This window comes from Equus quagga, chromosome 12, assembly GCF_021613505.1.
Source record: "Equus quagga isolate Etosha38 chromosome 12, UCLA_HA_Equagga_1.0, whole genome shotgun sequence".
Taxonomy (NCBI): Eukaryota; Metazoa; Chordata; class Mammalia; order Perissodactyla; family Equidae; genus Equus; species Equus quagga.
The window spans coordinates 89,829,789-89,851,389 of NC_060278.1; the positions used below are offsets into that span (position 1 = coordinate 89,829,789).

At 50.7% G+C, this 21,601-nt stretch overlaps 1 protein-coding gene across 3 annotated transcripts; it reads left to right on the forward strand.

Annotated features, from left to right (window-relative positions):
- Window positions 1-15,536: 15,536 nt before the first annotated feature.
- Window positions 15,537-19,883, forward strand: NNAT (neuronatin). 3 transcript variants are annotated; one of them, XM_046678676.1, is made up of 3 exons: window positions 15,537-17,535; window positions 18,470-18,550; window positions 18,774-19,883. In XM_046678676.1, exons 1-3 carry the CDS (start codon window positions 17,179-17,181, stop codon window positions 18,864-18,866), a joined length of 531 nt encoding a protein of 176 aa, XP_046534632.1. In that variant the 5' UTR covers window positions 15,537-17,178; the 3' UTR covers window positions 18,867-19,883. The 3 variants fall into 3 exon arrangements, with proteins under 3 accessions (XP_046534632.1, XP_046534630.1, XP_046534633.1); XM_046678674.1 differs by having other exon boundaries at window positions 15,537-17,818; window positions 18,470-19,883; XM_046678677.1 differs by lacking the exon at window positions 18,470-18,550.
- Window positions 19,884-21,601: the final 1,718 nt, after the last annotated feature.

Here is a 21,601-nt window from a genome sequence, read left to right on the forward strand (position 1 = left end):
GGGCGGCACGAGGTGGGCCTAAGGGTGCACTAAGCTGAGAGCAACAACTCCAGCGTGTACACACCATGTCTGTGCAAACACACACACAGAAAAAGAGAATAGAAGCGTTTCAAAGGGTAAAGGGGAACATTTTGGACAAAGAGCAAAAGTCTAAGAGCAGCTCCCTCTGCAGGGGAGGAGTGGCCCGAGGCAGAGGAGGCATCAGGAGAGACTTCTTTATCTGTAACACTCTAATTTTATCTAAAGGAAAATGTATTCATGTATTACTTGTATAATTAAGATTTAATTCAAAAGTTCTAATTCATTTCCAGCCAATTAACTCTGCTTTACATGTGTGCTGTGTTCTCATTTGTGTGCCCAGGGACAAAGCACATTTACTCCGAGTGTGTCTGTGAATGAAACACTGTGATTAGTTAACTGATTAAAATTTGGAAGCCAAAAGAACAAAAGGAAAACTTTTTCCACTCACAAAAGCAACAAAACTGATAAAGTACTCAGGAATAAAGCTATTAAGAAACATGAAAAACCTTTATGACAAAAGCAAGCGATCTTTATTAAAGGCATTAAAAACCAAACCAAACAAATAAGACTCTGATTAAACAGAGACAGATACCATATTCACAGACGGGAAGAACTGATATCCTAAAGATGTTATTTCTCCCTCCAATGAATCCCACTCAAAGTTCCAACAGGATTTTTTTAAATGGAAATTTGACAGGCTGATTCTAAAATGCATGTGAAAAAGTAAACGTGCAATACAACCAAGGTAATTTTAACAAAGAATAAAGGGCCAGGAAGGGAGGGGTTCTTACCTTACCAGGGAGTAAGATAAAGCTTTGCTCATTAAAATCTGGTATTGGCCCAGAAACAGACAACAGATCAACAGATCTGAATAGTCTAGACATAAGGAACTGGGAGAAAAGAATGGTGTTGGGACAATAAATGGTGCTTAGCAAACTGGTTATCCATTTGGAAAAAGATGAGATTAGATCTCTGTCACACCATACAGGAAAATATATTTCAGAAGGGTTAAAGACTTAAACATTTAAAAAAATAGGTAGAAGTTTTAGATGCAAATAGAGAATGTATATATCATTCACATGGTGGGGGGCTTCTTAAACAAGAGCGCTGCCCCTAGAGCCAGCACTGCAGATTTCATCACTGCAGTTTGATACAATGCTCTAATATCTGGTGCTTTAATATCCGGTAGGTCTCCAATTGGACCACACCTTTAACCTTCTGTGAGTGCCTGTGAGATCTCCACCTGGACCTCACAGGTCCCTCTTCCTCTTTCTCCCCAGCTCAACCTGGTCCTGGGAAGAAGGACTGTGACACTGGACGGGCTGACGTCTGAACCCAGCCTCTGCCACCTGTGCTCAGTGTCAGTGAGGCACTTTCATCTCCAGCTTCTTCCCCTCCTCTACGAAATGGGGTAATGCTCTGTCTCTTGTTGGGGTGTCCGCATGAGATGATGAACGTGGACTTGGATAAATGGCACAGAGCTGACGAGGAGGGGAGCAGACTCCTCTTTTCCCTACCCACCCAGCAAAACACCTGTACCCATTAATGCCGCAGTTCTTTTTTGCACTGTAAGAAGAGACTTGTCACAGATGCTTTTTGATCAAAAAGTTTGAATGTTCACTTCAGATATTTGATTCCAAGGCAGAAAACACTGATTCGGCACCCAAAGAGCTTACTGCCTGTTGCTGGGTGCTAAGAAACACAAAAAATACTAAGACATGATCCCAGCCATGAGACAGGATAAAACCGATGCTAATTAGAGCTGCAGTCAGCGCAGAGGTCAGAGAAAAGCCCCCAAAAGAACATGGAGATCAAGTTACTCTCTGAAAGGTAAATAATTTAATTTTGCCCCATTCAGTCAACTTTACATTATTGCCTCGAACTAATTTATCCACCTCCACACTTGATTCCAGCCCCTTTGGGAACTCATTTCACTAATTGTCTCCATCTTTAATCGCTCCATCACCCAGGCTCCCTTCCCTCAGAATATTCATAGACCAGCATTGCTCTTTCCTTTAAGAGTAAAATGAAAAGCCCTAGACTTTGCTCCCTCCTCCTTTCTCTCCTTAATCGACCCCCACCCACGCTGTCTCTGGTAAAGGCCCCCAGAGTTCCCCATGGGCCCTGGGGGGTGCCAATCAGCAGGGCCACCATGCTGCCCAATTCTGGGGTGATTGGTGTCATGGTTGCACATTGGAGGGCCTCACGTTTCAGCCCTTGTCCCAGGGACCTCTCTGCACATGTCCACCGCTGACCACGCCATCTTTCTGCTGAGAGAACGCTCTGGCCTTTCTTTTCAGTACCCTAGAACAGTTCTTCTTTTCTTTACAGTCCCCAAATGTTGGTGCTTCCCGGGCTTGGTTTCCGGCTTCTTCCTCAGCTGTCCTCATAGCCTTAGAATGCTCCAGAAACCTGATACCACTTTAATTCACATTTCCACTCAGGATCCCTCGGGAGCTCTGAACCAATCTCTGTACTTTCTCCTCCGTGCTCCAATCTATGCCTGCAGCCACTTCCTCCCTTTCTTCATTTGGATGTCTCAGCTGTCAACCACGAGACTTAAGGTCTGCCTCACAGACCCAGTCCCTTTCTAGGGCTCCCCACTTCTGACAATGGCACTGCCACCTCACCAGTAAGGCAAGCCAGAAACTCAGGTGTCATCCTGAAGACCTCCTTCTCTCCTTGCCCCTCTTCATTCCATCCAGCACCAAGACTAACCAGAATATGTTGATCGTAGCCAAAGCCTGTCCACCATGACAGCAAAAACTACCTGACTGGTCTCCCTAAGTCTGCAAATGTTTCCTCTAATGGTTTCTCCACAGAGCAGCCGGTCTCAGATGAGAGTGACCCACTAGGGCAGCGCCCGCCCTGCCTCCCTTGTTGTCAGGATGGATGCAGGAGCTCAGCCCTGGCCTCTAAAGCTCTGCACAGCCAGCACTGCCTGCCTTCCTGGTCTCACCTCACCTTCTTTTGCACAGGCTGTTCCCTCTGCCCAGAATGCTTTTCCCCAATTCACTCTGTCCAGTTAAGTCCTCTCCTTCCTTACAACTTGGTTCAAGTGTCACCTCCTCAGGGAAGCCTCTTGGAGTCAGCATAGGGCAGGCCCCCTTGTCGTACACTTCCAGCTCTCAGTACCTTTCCTTCAGAGTGCTGTCGGAGTTGGAAATTGTACACTTATGTGTGATTATCTGATTAATGTCTTTCTCTGCTACTATCAAACAAGTTCCAAGAGAAGAGAGATTCTGCTTGTTTTAATTCATTCACCAAGTATCCATAGTGCTAGGCACACTGCCAGGCACATAATGGGCTAAATTAGAAAACATGCAATGAATGCTTATCACATTTTGGAGTTGATGTCTGCCTGTAAAATTGCTCATGACTTTCCTATGCTCAACCTCCCCACCCCTATCCTTCACATCTCAAAGTCTTCCTTCCAGACTCCTCAGAGGACTCTTAGTGACAGATTCGCCTCCCCCTCACATCTTGACATTATTCTAGCTCATGCCCCATCACTCCCCAAACTGCTCTTATTAAGGTCACCAAAAGCTTACTAATCATCAAATCCAAAGAAAAAATTCTGTCTTTATCTTATTGGAATTCTCTGCTGCATTTGACAGTGTTGATTACTTTCTCCTTGAAACTCTTCACTACCTTGGTTGCCATGGCAACCCACTCTCCTAGTTGTTTGTCCCATCTCTCAGGCCCTTCCTTCTTTTTCTCTTGTCACCTGCCCACACCTTGATTGGCTCCTCAAATGTCACTATAACTCATGATTCTGCCCTACACCCTGTCCCATTCTCTCTCTGTGATCTCATTCATTCTCAGGGTTTCCATTACTCTCTGAGTGTCCATGGCCCTGGGTCAGTACTTCCAGTCGAATCTCTCCCTGAGTCTGACCCTGAATCCAAGTGGCTGCTGGGCTCCACCTGGCTGTGACTCTGACGCCTTGGCCATATCTGAGTCCGCTGTCCTGCCTCTCAAACTTGCTCCCCATGCTGAGTTCCCCATCCCAGGGGCCTCTCCTCCATCTACCCAGGGCCCCACTCAAGACACATGGGAGCCACCCTTGTCTTTACCCTCTCTCTCACCCTAACAGCTAATCATTCACCAATTATTTCTGGGTTTTACCTACTACAAGTTTCTGATCTATTTCTCTCCATCTCCACTGGGCTAGTTCAGGTCTCTCCCTCTCTTATCTGAACTATGGCCTCCCCACAGATCTCCTAGCCTCTGGGCTGGTTATTTCTTATAATGGATGTGTTTGGCGTTTGGGCTTTCTAGCATCCTTATCCTTATTCCTCCCTAATGCCCCTTGTTACATGTAGGGAAACTTCCTGTTCTCTATTTTATGTAGCCATGGTGGGACCTGGGGGGTTCCCTCATATAGAAGCCATGGAGGACCCTCCTCCTGGTCCTGCTTCTCAGGTCCTATCGGGGGTGGCATGAGGCCCAAGCTCAGCCAATTAGACCAAGGCTCTCTCTTGACTTTGCCCTCTGTCCAAATATGGAAGAAACAGAATAATTCAATGTCTAGAAGACACTCCCAGGTAGTGGTGGTGAAGACCCTGACACGTAGCATTCAAGACTGTGCCCCAGTCCCCACCCACTTCATTGCCCATCATTCTCTCCCTCCATCCTACCTCTCTGGGTCTCAGTTTCCTAACCTGTGAAATGGGGCTAATGGTGGCTTTTAGTGGTTGCGATGGGGTTGCAATGACCAGATGAGACAATGGTCATGACCACATCATGTAAACTATAGAGAGCTGCACCCACACTGGAGCACAGAGTGCATTTCCTGAGATCCAGGCAGCCTCAGCTTTGATTTTTATTTCCTTGTTCCTCGATTCCCTGGGAACTGTCACAAAATCTTTGCGGTAAAAAAAATTCTGAACCTCCATTTCAGACATTTGATTTCAAGCAGGGAATAATTATTCTGCCTCTACCTAGCTCGCTGCCTGTTGCTAGGTGCCAAAAGGTACAAAAAACTAGGAAGACATGGCCCCAGACATGAGGCAGGATGAAACCACTGCTAATTAGAGCTGTAGTCAGTACCCAGAGGGCAGAGAAAAAGCCTCCAGAAGAACATGGAGATCAGGTTACCTGGAAAAATGCATGTGATTTAATTTTGTTCTTTTCCACCAACACAACTAATCCCCGCACCTCTACACTTAATCCCCCCGTTCTCGGCCCGCTCACTACCTGCCCCTGCTCCCCACTCTCGGGCTCGCGCAGCCTCCTCCCTCCAAACGTCGGCGAGTGAGACTCAGCTCCTTCCTGGACCCTGCTGTCCCCCCAGCTGCCCCCTCCCCTCCTGCTTTCTCAGCCAGACTCCAGATCATCCCCCACCACGGTGGGCTTCTGCCCCTTCCCCACAGTTGCTGTGGCAAAGGTCCCCAAAGGCCGGTCCAGGGGATGCCCTCAACCCCCTGGTCTCTGTGCACCTGGCCCACCAGTGGCCACCCTGACCTGTAGAACCTCTCCCCTCCCTGGCCTTCTAGGACCCCCACTTTTGTGGTCTTCTCTTCCAGCCCCTCCTGCTCAGTCTCTTCAGCAGGATCCTCTTCCTGAACCCATCCCTAAAACGTCCGTCATGGTTCAGTGTCCGGTCCTGCTCTGGGAACTCTGCACCTTCTCCTTTAAGCTCATCCCTGGTTCTCCATCTATGTGCCTTGGGAGATGCACACACTTCCTCCGTGAGCTCCAAACTGGCATATATACTTTCCTACTTGACAACAGCTCAAGTCAAGGTCACCAATGGACATTTTTCCTCCTCACCACCCTTGTCCTTTGATCTTGTCTCTGATTTATACAGCCAGGAGGACTTTAGGTGGCAGCCCTTTCAACCCCTCTTCTGTCACGTCTATCCTTACTTCCTCTCAACACGGCTCAGAAGTTCTCCCTGACTCAGATCGGTACTCCAGCAGCCTCTCCCCAGTGTTCCAAACTCCCAGGACAGGTGCCCATGCTGCCGACTTCTCCTTCTCTCCTTTTCCTCTGCCCACCTAGTGGGGGCTTCTGCCCCATCTCTCCCAGGAAGCTGCTCCTGTGAGAATCTAGGGGCCCCCTAATTGCTCCACCCAGGGAGCTCTCAGTCTTTATCTAACTGGCCTTTCTCTTTTGTCTGCTGATTACTCTCTCCTGGAAACAGTCCATACCCTGGGTTTCCATGCTAACACAGGCTCCAGTGCTTTTTCCAACTCTTTCCGATTTCTTTTTTTGCCTTTGTGGGCTCCCCTTTCTCTCTGTCCACTCCTTAAAAGGGAGAGAGGTTCTCTGTCTGGACCCCCTTTCTCTTCTCAGCTGCCACATTCTCCCGGGGCCAGCCCATGGAAGCCCATGGCTACAACAGCCACCAGTCACAACCCAAATCTTTTGCTCTAATCTGCTGCTGGATCCAAACCCTTTACCTAGCTCCTTTCAAGCCACCTCTATCTGGATGCCCACCTTTCACTTAATGTGCCCAAAATTGAGCTCAATAATCCTCCTTCAGCCCCACAAGCCTGCTCTTTCTCTGGGTATTCTCCCATTCCCTCAGTCACCTGAGAGAAACAGAGAAGGTATCCTTGACCCTCTTTCTTTAACCCCAGCCATCAGTCAGTCAACAGCTTCTCCTAATTTTACCTCCTGTATCTGGCCACTTCTCTCCATCCTCTTGGCCCCCTCCCAGATTCAGGGCTTGCCCTCTCTACCTTGACCAAGGCATTACCTCCTCATTGGCCTTCGAACCTTCAAATGTCTCTAAGTAACCAGAGTAATCATCCTAGAACAGAAATCTTACCACGGCACCTGCCTGCTCAAAATGCTTCAGTGGTTCCCTGGTGTCAAGGGGAAAAAGACCTAACTCTTCAATTAGACAGACGTGGCATTGTGTGATCTGGTCGCACCCTCTCCATCTCCTGCCTCTTCACGCTTTGGCAACCCAGAACTGTCTACGAGTTCATTCACGATACTTCTCACTTCTGTCTCTGCCCTCTACCTGACTAACTCCTACTCATCCAGGTCCCTCTTCTAGGAACCTCCCCGGATACTCCCATAAAGCTTCAAACTTGGACACCCCCCACAGCTGCTCCATGCTTTGCCCATGATCCAAGCGTATCTCTGACCTTCTTCTTACTACATATCATTTTAGTATTTGTCTGTGTGTCTTTCTTGCCTCTTTGACTGTATGCCCAAGAGCAGATGACACATCTTACCTATCTTCATATTTTAGCACCTAGCACTGTGCCTGACACAAAGTAGACACTCAATAAATGTTGTATAAGTTGCCTTTTCTTGAAACTTTCATCTCTCTCCTCTTCGACTACCATATTACCGTATTTTCCAAAAAGTTTACACCAATTCACATTTCCCTCAGCAGTGAATAACAGTGCCTGTTCCACAATTTTCTCATCAGCATTGGGTATTCTTCAACTTTTTTTCTAATTTGTTGCTGAAAACTTGTATTTCTTTATTGTTTTTTATTAAGCTTTGGTTATTAGTGAAATTGAATACTTTTTCAAAAAAATATTTTTAGTCAATTCTATTTCCTCTTCTGTAAACTGTTTAAGTGAATTCCATATTTATCTGTTGCCTTTTGACTGCTGAAGTTTTGCATGTGTTCTTTTTTTTTTTTTTTAAAGATTTTATTTTTTCCTTTTTCTCCCCAAAGCCCCCAGTACATAGTTGTATATTCTTTGTTGTGGGTTCCTCTAGTTGTGGTATGTGGGACGCTGCCTCAGCGTGGTTTGATGAGCAGTGCCATGTCCGCGCCCAGGATTCGAACCAACGAAACACTGGGCCGCCTGCAGCAGAGCGCGCGAACTTTACCACTCGGCCACGGGGCCAGCCCCCTTGCATGTGTTCTTTTTATACGTTATGGATCCGCAAATCTCTGCTTTCTGGTTCTGTTTGTGATATTAAATTTGACTTTGGAAATATTTAGTTTTGATGTAGTCAAACTGGTTGGTCTTCCACTTCCTTATGTCATTTTTGTCATTGCTTTTTAGCTTAGTGGGGCTCCTCCATTCAGACACTTGTTAAACATCCAATTCCTTTTCTCCCTGGTTTTTAATGGGCTTTTATCTCCTTTCTGATCTTTTAAAATAGTTTTGAATTTGGGTGTGTGCTCTCAGGTGAGGCTGAAAATGGATTATTATTTTTCTTTCAATAGCTAGAGCCCCAGTTTTGGACAAGCCTTCTCGTGGCTCTGACTCTGAGCTAAGCTATTCCTGGCTAACTAAGGCTTCAGGGCCACAACCTTCTCCGAGAACAGGCCACCTGTACAGGGAACTGGAAAGCTATGGGAAGGTATGATTCCAGGTGTGGTGACAATGAGACACAGTGAGGCATTTAAGGGGTGGAAGCAGAAAGCCTTTCTGGAAGCCACGCCAGGACAGCGTGGAAAGAGGGTTCACCTACTTTGCCAATATAAGTGGCTGAATCTAGCTGGCACCCACCAGTGCCGGAGGCTTGTGATTCTGCAAGGAAACATTACTCAGGAATCACAAGAGAGGGAGAGCCCAACCCCACCCCTCACCTGCATCAGCCTACCTGCATAGACTCTGCCAGGACATTTCACAGTCAGCAGAAAAATCACTCAGCTAGTTCCTGCCAAGTTCATCTTCCAGGGGCTGCAGCCATCACCACGATTCCTCCATGCTCCAGATGTGGATTGACCCAGATACTGGGGTCACCATGGCCCTGTCCAATTACTACTCTAGGCACCAGGACATCTGAAGGCAATGCTAGAGCTAGAAGGAAACTTGAGGATTATCTAGTCCAATGGCCTCATTTTACAGATGCAGAAATTGAGGCTCAGTGAGGGGAGGTGACATAGCCACCTTTTGCCATACGGAGGACACCAGGCTGTGGAGCCTTTTATGAGGTTCTTCTCACAGACCTTTGTTCAAAATATTGGTCTAGAGGCTGTAAAATACTGTCATTGTCATTTCAGAAGTGCCAAGAGAAGACTTGGGAGGCAAACCGAATTCCCTTCCTTCTAGGAAAGACCAGGCCACCTAATTCCTTAGGGAGTCTAGAGACTGATTGATTGAGCCATCCATCTATCTACTCCCCTGGCCGGCCAACCAGCAGGCTCTATGCCAGGCCTGGTCAGCCAAGTACTGTGCCTGATAAGGGACAAAGACCAAGCCCCCACCTTCCAGGGCTGTGCAGGGCCTCCATGGCCAAGCTAAGGAGTTGGGACCACAGGCAAGAGGGATCCACTGAAGGGCTATGTTTGTCTTCCTCACAGACCCTTCCAATTTTGCCTTGACTCTAACCTAGTATTGTTGACAGTTCTGCACCCAAGAGATTTAAAGTTTACTCTTTAATACAAAAGATCCTTTCATTAAACACAGCTTGTTTTAACAAACTTTTGGCCAATACTCCTTGGCATACAGATGGGAAAACAGAGACCCAGAGAAAAGGGAAGAGAGGAGGGCAAGGTCATGTGTGAAGGGGGTGGGGATCAGGTCCAGGGCCTCAGCTCCCTGCCCGCCCGCTGAGGGGCTGCCATAGCAGGGTGGGGCAGGGACTTGGCAGAGGGGTTAGCTTCAGAAGAGGTGTGCGATCCAAGGGCAGCCTCTCCACAAGCTGCTCGGGAAGAGGTGAGAGCCCAGACCCACTGAAAGGATCAGTCTTTGGAGAAGGGTCCTGTCCAACCCATGTCTGACAAAGCATTCTCATCATACCCTGCACTGGTTCCTCACGACAGGAGGCTGCACAGGCGGGGATTTCTCTCTAAGAGAGTAAAATCCAGGGAGGGTCCTGGGCAAGCTGCTGGCCAAGCAGGGACTCAAAGCCAGGATTTTGGCCTCTCAGGAAAGAGCTATGCCTTAGTGTTACTCTCCCTTTTAGGATGTTGTCATTTTGGGGCTTGTAAAAAATAATTAAGGGCAGTCAAGCTGAGGTGCCGACACATAGGCTCCCAAATGATCGCTCTCCTTACTTCCACGACAGTCCTGACACCATGGCATTGTAACTATCTGCCTACAGGACTGCCTCAGTGTCCTCCCTCCCGCTGAGCTGAGCTCTCAAGGAGGGCATGGTCTTATTCTGCATCAGGTACTCAGAGCTTGACACAGGGCCGGGCAAATGCTCCTTGCACGAATGAACGAGCGGGAGAGTTGGATGATCAGATTGCATCCCCAAGAGCCTTGGGCCCAATAGGGGTCAGCAATGTGGGGCCACAGAAGAAAAGAAATAACATTTGTGAAGACTTCGCCTTGAGACAGGCGATGGTGGATGTTATGATCTCCATTTTACAGGTGGGGAAACTGAGGCTGAGGGAGGCAGAGTCACAAAGGCGGGGGCATAAGGCCTGAGGCTCCCTGAAGCTTTACCTCTCAACGTTCCTCGGTCCTAAACTGTTCTCCAAGTCTACCTCCACCCACTGTTTGAGGCCCTTTCCCCATCCCCAGAGGGAGACGGAGGGTTTCTGTTTGAAGGCTTCAGCTGCTGCTGAGCCAGCTGCCCTCCTCTCCCTTGAGCCCACCCTATAATCGAAGTTGTTCTCAAGATACAGATTCCCCCCTGAAGCCTGCCAGACCACAGCCTGCCCCTCTCAGGTCTTTCAGGAAGACACTGGGGAGAGAGGGTCCTGGGCTGATGCCGGACAAGCTGCTCTTAAGATCACCTTCCGTCTCTTGCTGAGGAGAGCACTTCTTAGTTCTCCCCTTTTCAGAGCAGCGACCCTTCCACCTACGATGGGGGGTAATGGGGTGAACTCTGCCTTGGGTGCCAGCCGACTCGATACAGGTGACAATTCTCCTCTGGCCTCCTCTCCCGCAGCTATTCAATGGGGGTCAACTTTCCTTCTATCATCTTTCTCTGTCCTCCTTTCTCCTCAGCCTACCCCTTCTCCTGTTTTCCCCCCGCACACCCACCATGGCTCCTTACAGCCACTTCTCTCCATTCCCGATGATCTAGTCAGGGCAATGGCCTTCTCGACAGCCCTGCTGCGTTCACTGCTCACAGGCTATCCTGTTCCCTACTGAAAGAACCCACCTTGAATGCTATTATGATTGGGTTACCCCCTATTCCTGTCATATCCTTGTTTTGTGATGGTTCCAGTCAGTTGGAAACTGAAGAGTTCTCAGGAGCCTGCCACCAGAATGCCAGCCTTAGACCCCCTCAGTATCTCCCAATTGTCTCTCCCAATACAGTCCTCTGGCTTTAAATAGACTGACTCCTACCCCAAAAAGCCTTTTTAGGTTCTGATTCTAGGGCAGCCAGATACTGGTGGTCCTTCATTTTACTTTCAGCCCAGACTCTTTATCTGTAAGCACAGAGATGCTTGATTAAATGGTGAGAAATAATATCTCATTTATTATTTCACTGCTCATTTACACTTGTCCTCAGGTCTCCGCCTGAACATCAATCTTCCCCTGCTTACATCAGCTCCGCTCTTAGACTCTCTCTTATAGCACCTGCCACAATCCATAGTTAAATATCTATCTGTGGGATTACCTGCCCAATGTCATCCCCTTTCCCATTAGCCTGATGACTCCCTGATGGCAGGGACTGCCCACCTTGCCCACCATTTGGTCCCAAGGCCTAGTTCTACATGAGATGGTGACAAGTACCCACTGATAGACTAATAATGCTGGCCCCCTTGGAGGTGGGAGGAGTTCAGTCACTACGGAAGAGGAAGTCTGCCAAACACTAGCACCAGCACTCAATAGAGGGCTGAGAAGTGCTGTAGGCAAGCAGCCCCAGGGAGAGGGAAGAAGTCTGGGAAGGCTTCCTGACTGACAGAGGTGTATGAGGGCTTACGTGGTACACTGACTAATGCAGAAAGCACATGCAGACTATCCTGCAAAGGCACTACCACCTTCCCAGAGCTCACTCGCCTTCCTCAAAGTGCATCCAGAAGGACCTTAAGATCTTAGGAGAAAGGATTTCCAGTATATCAGGGCTGGTAAGACTGTGTTCGCTCTAAAGACCACCTTTTACCTACAAGGAAACTGAGGCCCAAAGCAAGGCATAGACCTAGGCCTCATGAGGTCTTGTGATTACCAGGTACCATGTGAGCAACCAACCATTTCGAACTAGGAGCCACAGCGACCGCAGAACTGCAGAGTGTGGTCTCTAAGGCCTGGTGCCCCTGCCTTTTTCCAGAAGAGGTATCTACTTTCCACTTTCCTGAAAGGCATTTCAGGAACAAGGGCAGGGTGCTGCCCATGCTGTCTTGGCAAGGTGGAAAGCACTGTTGAGAAGACAGAATGCTGATCTAGCAGTCGCCTTAGGAGGGGGTGGGCTGCAGGCTCCCTGCTGGAAAGGGCCACAGATCTTTCAGCGGGAGGCCTGTTTGTGACTCTTCAGGGGCCTTGACCTAAGACACAAAGCTGCTTTCTGAGGGAGAGCAAAATAAGCAACAATCTTGGCTTCACTTATCATCCAGGTGCCTCCACAGGAGAGGGAGGCCACAAAAGCCTTTTTTGTTTGTTTGTTTTGTTTTTGGAATCTGCAATTGTCTATTTTCTTAAGTCTTCCCACTATGCTGGAATCATGCACTCCTGGAGAGTCAGGCCTGGGTCTTGCCCCTGAAATCCCCAGCAAGCCTAGTATAGGGGCTCAGTGTTTGCTGAACAAACCATCCTTTCCACGTGTATGACTCCTCAGCTTATCAAGACTTTGCTGAACCACCAAATACATCCAGAAACCCGGAAAAGAAGAATTCAGAAATATAAGCACGAAAGAATCAGGAAAAATACTCAGCAGATACAAATCAATAAAAGTTTGGCTCTTTGAAAATACCCTTAAAATGGACAAACCTTTGGCAAGTTTTGACCGAAAAAAGAGAAAGCACCGATAAGCAACGCCAAGAATGAAAAAGGGGTAAACTGATGATGGGGAGGTTTACAGCAATAAATTAAAAATCTACGTAAAACAGATAAACTCGTATGAAATTACCAAACCCCTTTCCCAACTCAATAAACAATCTCAATAAACCCTCACAACAGCCCTGTGCCTTGGAGACACACTGCTCCTGGGATGCTCTCTAGGAGAGACGTAGAGGTGGACACCCAGCACAGGGTCCTGGCAAGCTACCCGGCTTTGCCGCAAATGTCAGAGCCAAGGGAGCACGTGTGCATCAATGACATGGAACTCCACCCCTCTCACGCTTCCAGCTACCCGCTTGAGTCCCCAGCTTGGACAGCCAACCTTATTTCTTTTTCCACTTGAAATGCCATAAGGGGTTTCACTTTATTTTTACTTCAAAAGCAGCACTGTAAAAATCCTTGATGATTAGAGTTCCAGCTGTCTTAAGTTGTTTGTCAAGGGATCGGTTACTCAAATCTCCTATGGAGGGAAACAGTGTCAGGCAAGAAGCCATGGGAGCTGAGAGAGGCGAATGTCTCATCTCTGAAGACTTTCAGACTCCCTCCTGCTCACCGCCTGGCCTGCCCCTGCTCCCCCTCCACCAACCCCACCATCTGCTCTCCAGAGAGCAGATCAAATTTTCAGGCTAAGGTACTCTGGCGCCAAGGACTCAGCCCCTCTGTACCAGTCCCTGCCCCCCACCAACTCAGAAACCCAATACCACAACCCAAATGGACTGCAGCCACATAAAACCACAAAGTAAAGTTTATAAAGCTTTATTAAACATTTCAAACAGCTGTGCAACGAACACACCAGAAATCAAAGCTCCAGAATAGCAGTCCAAGTGTTCCACAAGTGTGGCCTCGCGTTCCCATTCCCCTAGATGGACTGCCTCCAGTTCTGTCCTCTGCCGGCCCACCTCCCTCCCCACCTCAGGCAAGAGAAAGATGGATGGTTTAGACTGGAAGGATAACCATGCTGATCCCCAGTGGGCAGGGCAGGAGAGAGTCTCGTTTGCCAACACTTGTTACTGAAGCGCAGAAAAAGAAAACAGCAAGCGACAGTCACAAAGTCTTCCTGTGTATTCTTCACAACGTACAGTCTATACGCGCAGGACTGAAGAAGCTCCTGGCACGACGAAGATGGCCACTGCTCCCCTCTGTCTTGTCTGAACCACCTCGGAGTCCAGTGTGCTGGTCACTCTGTAATCCCCATGCTAAATAAAAACTGTAGCAGTACCTACTATAGCTAGCTATTGCTAAACCTCAAAATCAGAACACGTTCCATAAAGCTTCTTTAAAAGGAATATACACATTTGTACATGTACACACACGCACAGCACACCAAAAAATATCCAAACACCTATCAAGGGGATCATAGCTGTTATGAAACACAAAGTACTCTCCCATTCACTCGGCCGGGGACTGCTAGATCTACGTGAACACACCACACCTCAATCCTGCAGAGCATGCGCGGGAGGCACACTGAGGCCCCCTCCTCGGGACAGCGGAGGAAGGCAGCAGGAAGGGCAAAGGAAGCGAGGCTGGGCTGGTAAGCATGAGCCCAGACACCCAGGTGAAAGAGCAACACGTATCTGTTACCTCTTTCTTAAAAATGAAGTGGCAAAAATACTGGAGATTTGTGGACAACAAACAGTCAAGACATGTTTCTGTCTAGCCTGCTGACCAGGGAAAGGACAATGAAAAAGCGAGGCTCTCGGGCGTCAGCAATCTCTTTAAATTTGAGATAAGTGCAAAAATGAGCCCTGTCCTGGACAGGTGCTCCCCAAAAAAGGAAAGGGGTAGAAGAGAACTAAAGGGAAACCAGGAGAGGGACTAGGGAGACAGTAACATTCTGGGAAGGGAGGAGACCCTGTCAAAGACGGGTCACAGAGGTGACAATGAGACTGGCGTTTTATCTGCCTACGTCATACCCAGGCGGTTGACCAGGATGGGCAGAGACTCCTCGCAGGAATGAGACGAGGGGGTGGCCATCCTGACAGCCGGGGACCGAGATGGGGACAGAACAGACACAACCACAAGACCACCCACGACTACAAGACTCTACAATAAAAGCACCGATCAGTGCCATTATTCACATTATAAGGATAAAACATCACAGGCCAAAAAGGCGCCGTCAGGAATGTGGCACCCGCGGGGCTGCGGGATTTGAAACTCCAATGCTTTATGACCTATGTCAATGCCTCCCCTCCCGTCTTCTGCTTCCTTGGAAAGCTAACTGGGCAGGCTGTTAGGTGCCCACAACACCGGGGTCGTGCGCTGATTCCGGAAGCGGGGAATCAGAGCAGTGGTACAGGAAACAGTTTCCCCAGCAGCTGTAGCAGATGAGGAACAGGGCTGCCAGGAAAACCAAGGCACAAATTGTGCAAGGCTTCCGCTCCAGGAGGAAGCTGAGCAGGTAGAAGCCCATGAACATGGAGTGGCTGAACCACAGGGCGGGGTTGAGGGGCTTGGGGATGAGGAGGACGGGCAGCAGCCACTGGAGGCAATACATGATCTCTGCCGGGCAGGGCCTTCGCCAAGGCCGCCGGGCACCGCTGCAGGAACCGACCTAATGGGAGCCAGCGGGCGCGGGCGGCTGCCCTCCGCTTTCTTCAACCCTCACTCTCCAGGAGCTGAGCCGCTGTGCTCTCTGGCTGTCAGCCCGGGATCACCAAGGCAGCAGGGATCCTGAAGAGAAAAGTCAACACAACAGACAGACAAAAAACAGACAGACAGACAGACAAAAAAAAAAAAAAAAAAAACAGGAACAGAATGTATACTTATTTGGGAAAATGGATCATGGTCAACAACAGCAAATGTGAATGCCCTTTCCTCCCTGCCCACCCAGGGAAGACTACTCCTCTCCAAGTCACCATTTCGGGAAGCCTCCTGGGGTATCTCCCCTGGGCTTCCCGGGGACCTGGAGAGGGCTCTTCCAGCAGGTCCGGCACAGTGGACTGGCTTTGTCTGGGCCCTGCCCAGCAGAGATCATGTATCGCCTCCTGGGGCTGCGGCCCGTCCTCAAGGGGCCCAGACCTCACAATACCGCCCTGTGGTTCCACCGGACAGGCATGGGCTCCGTGCTGTGCCACCACGGAATAAGGACAGGGTTCTCTATCTAGTAGCTCTCATAGCAGGTGCTCAGTGGAGAATTAAAGCAGTTAGTGGTGCGCTGCCTGCTGGAGATCGCAGGCAATGGATCCTTGCAAGCTCTGGGAAGCTGCAGTGGCAGCACCCCAAATAGTTGGTTTTAACATGGCAGCCTGGGATGAGCTTGCCTTTTTCAAATAGTCCGGTATCATTTGCCAAAACCAGCCACTTCTTCGAAAGTCAACGTAGAAAAAAAATCACCATAGTACTTCGTCCAAACTGACCTCGCCTTGATCACTTACACTCTCCATCTGCTGCTGGCACTGTAGAGAACCTGACCTCTATGAGCTTTTAACCAAAATTAATTTTCTATCCACATAGGGGCAAATGCCAGTTGGCCCCTGTGCCAGGCAGCTTGCTGGAAAGAGATGATCTTGAGCGGCGGGCCATCGGCGCACCAAGGCTGCGCTCCCAAACCATGTTCCCGTGTTCCCGCCGCGCCTGGAAACGGAGCTGCGGCAGCCACAACCCTCTTGTGGCCGTAGCAAAACCCTGCTCCAAGCTCCAGCTACCCAGCGCAACGGCTACAAAGAACCTGGCTGGGTGAAGACCTACTAGGGCCTGGGGTGAGGGGAGCAGAAAAGAGAGGTTCAAATGACCCGTCCAGCAACTACCCCAGAGCGCATTCCAACCACTCCTCGGGAAAGCTCATCCCATCCCTTCCGTGCATACAAAGGCGCCAATCCGGCACGCCCGCATCCCTCCCACAGGGTAGATACCGGCTACTACCGCTTTTGCGCCTAGCGCTCAGTACCCTGCCTCAGCTCCGTACAATCGCCACCGGCGGAGATCCTCATCTAGCAACCGTTAAGAGGCGGGATGCGAGGAATCCGGGAAAGGTTACGCGCTCAGAGACTCGGGTGAAGCAGAGGACCTGAGCTACAACACACTGAACATTAGAAAAGGAATGCTGACCATAGGCTTATGAAGCCAAGGCTCCTGGAAGGGGCACCTTTATTCGCTCTGCGGGGCAGAGGATCCCTCTCTAAATCAGGTTTTCCGTCGTGCCCAAGGTGGGTTCCGGCGCGACACTGGACACTAGGCTCAAATTTGCAGGCCAGGGTTTGGAGAGAGGGGTTCCACACCACGAGGCGCACAACCCCTACCCTCGCCCTATGCGCTATTCAAAGTTGCAGTTCCCCTCCATTTTACACTGAAATTCAAAAGCCGGCACGGCGGAATCTTCTGGAAAGGGGCTAAGATGGAACTCAGGAGGCGGGGGTCGGTGTGGAAAGAGCAGATGGATTATTTTTTCCTCTCCTGGCGAATGAGGAGCGCCCCCACCCCCCGGCCACCCCTCCTCACGGACCACCCCCCCCCCCCAAGCGCACATGCGCACTTGGGTGGCGGGCGGATACTTAAGGCGCGGCCACCGCGGCTGCGGCAGTGCGCCCAACAGCGGACTCCAAGAGACCAGCGGACCTCGGCACACCGGCGGCCTCTGGCAGCGCTCGCACTCAACCACCCACCTACCACTCGCGGAACCATGGCGGCAGTGGCGGCGGCCTCCGCTGAACTGCTCATCATCGGCTGGTACATTTTCCGCGTGCTACTGCAGGTAAGTGTGCCTGGGCTCCGGGTGGGAGCGGGGTCCCAATGCATGCCCCTTGAGCCGGCAAGTCCGCGTCGCAGTTGCCGCTTCCCGGACCCTTCCTGTCCCGATTGCCGCATCCCTGCCTGCCCGAGTGCCGCGGCCGGCACCGCGCGCCTGTGCCCGTCCCCTGCGCCCTCCTCCTCGCGCAGACCCTTCCCAGTGCGCCCGCGCCCGGCCGGGAACAAAGAGTTGGGGCGCGGCAGGCACCAGCCGCGAACAATCATCGAGACTCTTAGCGACCAACGCGGTAAGAAAAACCCGCTACACTCAGACTCGATCCTAGGAGGGGGGCGGGGCACTTCTGTTTTGCGAAAAGAGACTTTACATCTTGCATAGCGAAAATTTTCCGCCTTAGAAAACTGCGCATTGCGGGGAAATTTTCCTAAAACACACAAATTTGGGGGGACGACGAAAAATAAGTTAGAAAAAGGGACTTCTGAGAAAAAATAAAAAACACTTTGCAAAAAAAGAAACCCCACAACTAATTAGACAAAAAGTAATTCGCGGGAAAAAATGAATTAGAGCAAATGCGCATTGCAGGAAAAATAAAACAGACAAAAGCACTTGGCAGAAAAAAATGCATTAGATAAAAAGCGCATTGCAGAAAAAAATTAGACAAAGGAGCTAAGAGATAAATGAATCGGATAAAAGCGCTTTGAAGAAAACAATTAGAGGAAAAGGCTCTTTGCAGGAAAAATGGAAGAGAAAAAAGCACTTCCAAAAAAGGACAATTCGCTTTATTTAAAAAAATCAAATAGAGGCAAAGCGCTTCGTGTAACAAGAAATAAAACAGAAGAAAGCGCTGTGTCCACAAAATCGTTTACCCTAAAAGCACCCCTTGCAGGAAGAATTCTCTTAAAGGAATCCTTTGCCAAAGGAATTGCATATTTCCTTCAAGGTGTTCCTGGAATGCTGCATTTACTGGGTAGGATTCGCTTTTCGAAATCCTCCAGGGACACAGCCCATTGCGAGAAGTGAGGTATACCTAAGTTGTGGGTCCAATCAGCTTGCAGCCATGCAGCCTTCAGCACAGTTGGAAAAGCTCCAGCTGCCCTGACTCGTGGACAAGCTGCGCCCGCGCCGGCCTCTCCTGGTCGGACAGGCGGGCGGGGCAGGGGGTGGGGCGGGGGCGGGCACCGCAGCGCTGCAGACACGCTGCGGGGGCTCGCCTCTAAGGGCAGGTCCTGGGTCTCTCACCGCAGGTGTTCAGGTACTCCCTGCAGAAGCTGGCATACACCGTGTCGAGGACCGGGCGGCAGGTGCTGGGAGAGCGCCGGCAGCGAGCCCCCAACTGAGGCCCCAGCCCCCAGCCCTGGGCGGCCGTGTCACCAGGTGCTCCTGTGCATCTCGACCAGCATGGGAGCCAGTGCCGCGCAGGAACGGGGGGTCCCCTGTGCTCCCTCGCCATAGGAGCACTTGCCAAGGTCAGTGAGGGGCCGGTAGGCCCCCGGAGAAGCAGCACCGACAATGATGACAATACCAGAACCTTTCCAAACTCCTCTGCACCCGTCCCACTGCCAGGCGGGGTAGAGGGAGGAGGGGGGTTTGGGGGAGCAGACCCCTGAGATCTGGGCATAGGCAGTGCATTCTTATCTGGACCAAGTCGGGACAGCAACATCCCAGCCCGGAAACCACGGCCACGCCAGCAGGCCCCACACCACAGAGATCCAGACAACCACACCAGCCAGCAGAATGGACACTCCAGCGCCACCAGCCGAAGCCCTGAATCTCGGTGCAGCAGACAAGGCGCCAACTGCGTGCCAGTGTGGCGGGACTGGAGGGCGAGGGTGAGGGAGGAGGCGGGTGAAGAAACAGAGTGGGCCCTCTCACTGTCCCTTGCCTACAGCACGTGCATTCCAGCCTTGCTGCCTTTGCTCCCTCAATTCCCCCTCCCTCTCACTGCCTCCCAAGCCCACCCCACCCAAAAGAAATGGATCACTCAATTTGGACCTATACAACCAGTAAACAAACCCCATCTTTACTAAAACACCTTCTCCGAGCCCCCAGCCCCTCACTGATCTTGCTTTTCCCTGGTCTCACGCAATTGTGGTCAATATTGTGGTAATCGCTAATTGTACTGATTGTATAAGTGTGCATTAGTTGTGTCTCCCCAGCTAGATTGTAAGCTCCTGGAGGACAGGGACCACCTCTACAAAAAATAAAAAACCAGTACCTCCCCTGTCTCGCACAGTGTCCCAGGACCCTGCGGGGCAGTGGAGGTGCACCAAAAAGTTGTCTCTTGTGATTTCTCTTGCGGCTTCGACACATACTTCTGAGACTGGGCTGACGTGCCCGTTGTGGAGCGGGCACAACACTAGCGAGAGGAGGGGAGGCAATAAAATAGGAATAAACTGGGACCCTCACAAACCCACTTCCATCTCAACACTGTCCTGAGATAAAGGACCACTTCTCCCTCCTCAAAGAGAAAGGCTCACAGCTTCACTTGTGCTCTGGGAAGAAGGGACCACTTTCCCCCCAAGAGGGAGTGGGTGCCTTCACTAGTACTGGGATAAGGAGCCTTGGCAGGTAATCACTGGAAAAGGTGGGAGTAGCCCTCAAAATGGGATACTAGGGACCCAGGGGCTGATCAGGACTTCAGAACACAGTCTTATCTCTATCCAGGAGCCCCCAGGAAATGAGCACTGGGCAGGGTGGGCACTGCCTTGGACAATGAGTACGGGATAAGAGGTGTGTGGTGCCTCCCCGCCCCGGCTCATACCTCCAGGCCCTACAACCTCTACCATGAGGCCTACAAAGGCATCCTGACTGGCCTTGCTACTCTCCAGGGTCTCCTCCCCCACCCTCAGGAACCTGTGTCCAGCTCACTCTCCCCAGGATCAGATTCTCTGCTCTTCTCAGCATTAGCCTCCATATTCTTAGGGGTGCTTACCAGGTCCCTGACCCTGGGCTCTCCCCTGCCATATCAGGGTGGGCGGGTGGGCTGGCTGCTCGGCTCCCGACTTCTCTCCCCTCTCCCACTCCTCAGTGAGTCAGGGCTCCTTTTACGTGGAGTCAGCTGACTGCCTCACCAAATGGCTCTGCCGCCTGTTTAGCCTTGTCTCTGGCTTTATGTGTTCCTGTCACTACACACCTGTTCCTGGGTCAACACCAAGGGGAGCTGGAGGGCCATAAATCTCTCTTTCTGCCACTTCCTCAAATCCCTTAGTCACGGCTGTCACAAACAGTTCCGGAGCACAAAGCACCTTGCCCCTTGAGCCTGATGATGTTTCCCTCCCCTAAGCAAGCCCCTTACATTTCTTAGCCCAACCACCAGCACCCCTAGAGGCACCTATAACTTCAGTTTAGCAGAGAATCATGGGGATGGAGGGTGCAGACCTCAGTTCCGGTATTGGCTATGGCATCAAACAGCCCAGGGAACCTGGCCAGGTCACCTCCTACCCATCACTTTCAGTTCCCCTCTGTAAAAGGGCTGCTAAGATCCAGTAAACCCCAACATACTAGAAATATTCTGCCATCAAAATGGCAATCAGGACTCACTGGGACTGGGGTGGGGATGTGCAATCCAAGACTCCATCTTCCTTGGGCTGGGTCCCCCCAGCTCCTATCATAGCCTGAAGGTAAGGCAGCCCTCCTCCTGCCCCAGGCTAACTCATCAGCAGGCAATGCCCACACCTGCCTTCTGAAGCCCCTATCTTGGCAGGCCTCAAGACTGGGAGTATCTGTGGTTTTCTATACTAAACCCACAGAACCATGAACATATTTCGACGTGTTCTCAATGAAGGCTGCCCCTCCCCCTCAGAGCCTTCGAAGGGTGTGCCCACAGCCCCACCACCCCAGATGCTCTAACCTCAACCCAGTTACAAGGCAGCTGGGTTCAGGGAGACAAGCCAAAGCAGCATGAAAGGGTCTGGCTACTCTGGACACAGTAGGCCCCTCTTAGCCTTTTGTGCCCCCTTTAAAAGGCAGGCGGCTCCTGGCAGCCCCAGGTCTTTCCAAAAGATCTTGGCAAAGCCCATCTGTGGGGTTTCCTCCATCCATCCATCAGCAGGGCTCTGAGCACGGCACGGTG

Coding starts and splice junctions, on each gene's coding strand:
- NNAT (XM_046678674.1), top strand. CDS start 17,179: ATGGAACTCAGGAGGCGGGGGTCGGTGTGGAAAGAGCAGATGGATTAT. Junction 17,819..18,469: donor GACTCTTAGCGACCAACGCG/GTAAGAAAAACC, acceptor ATTTCCTTCAAG/GTGTTCCTGGAATGCTGCAT.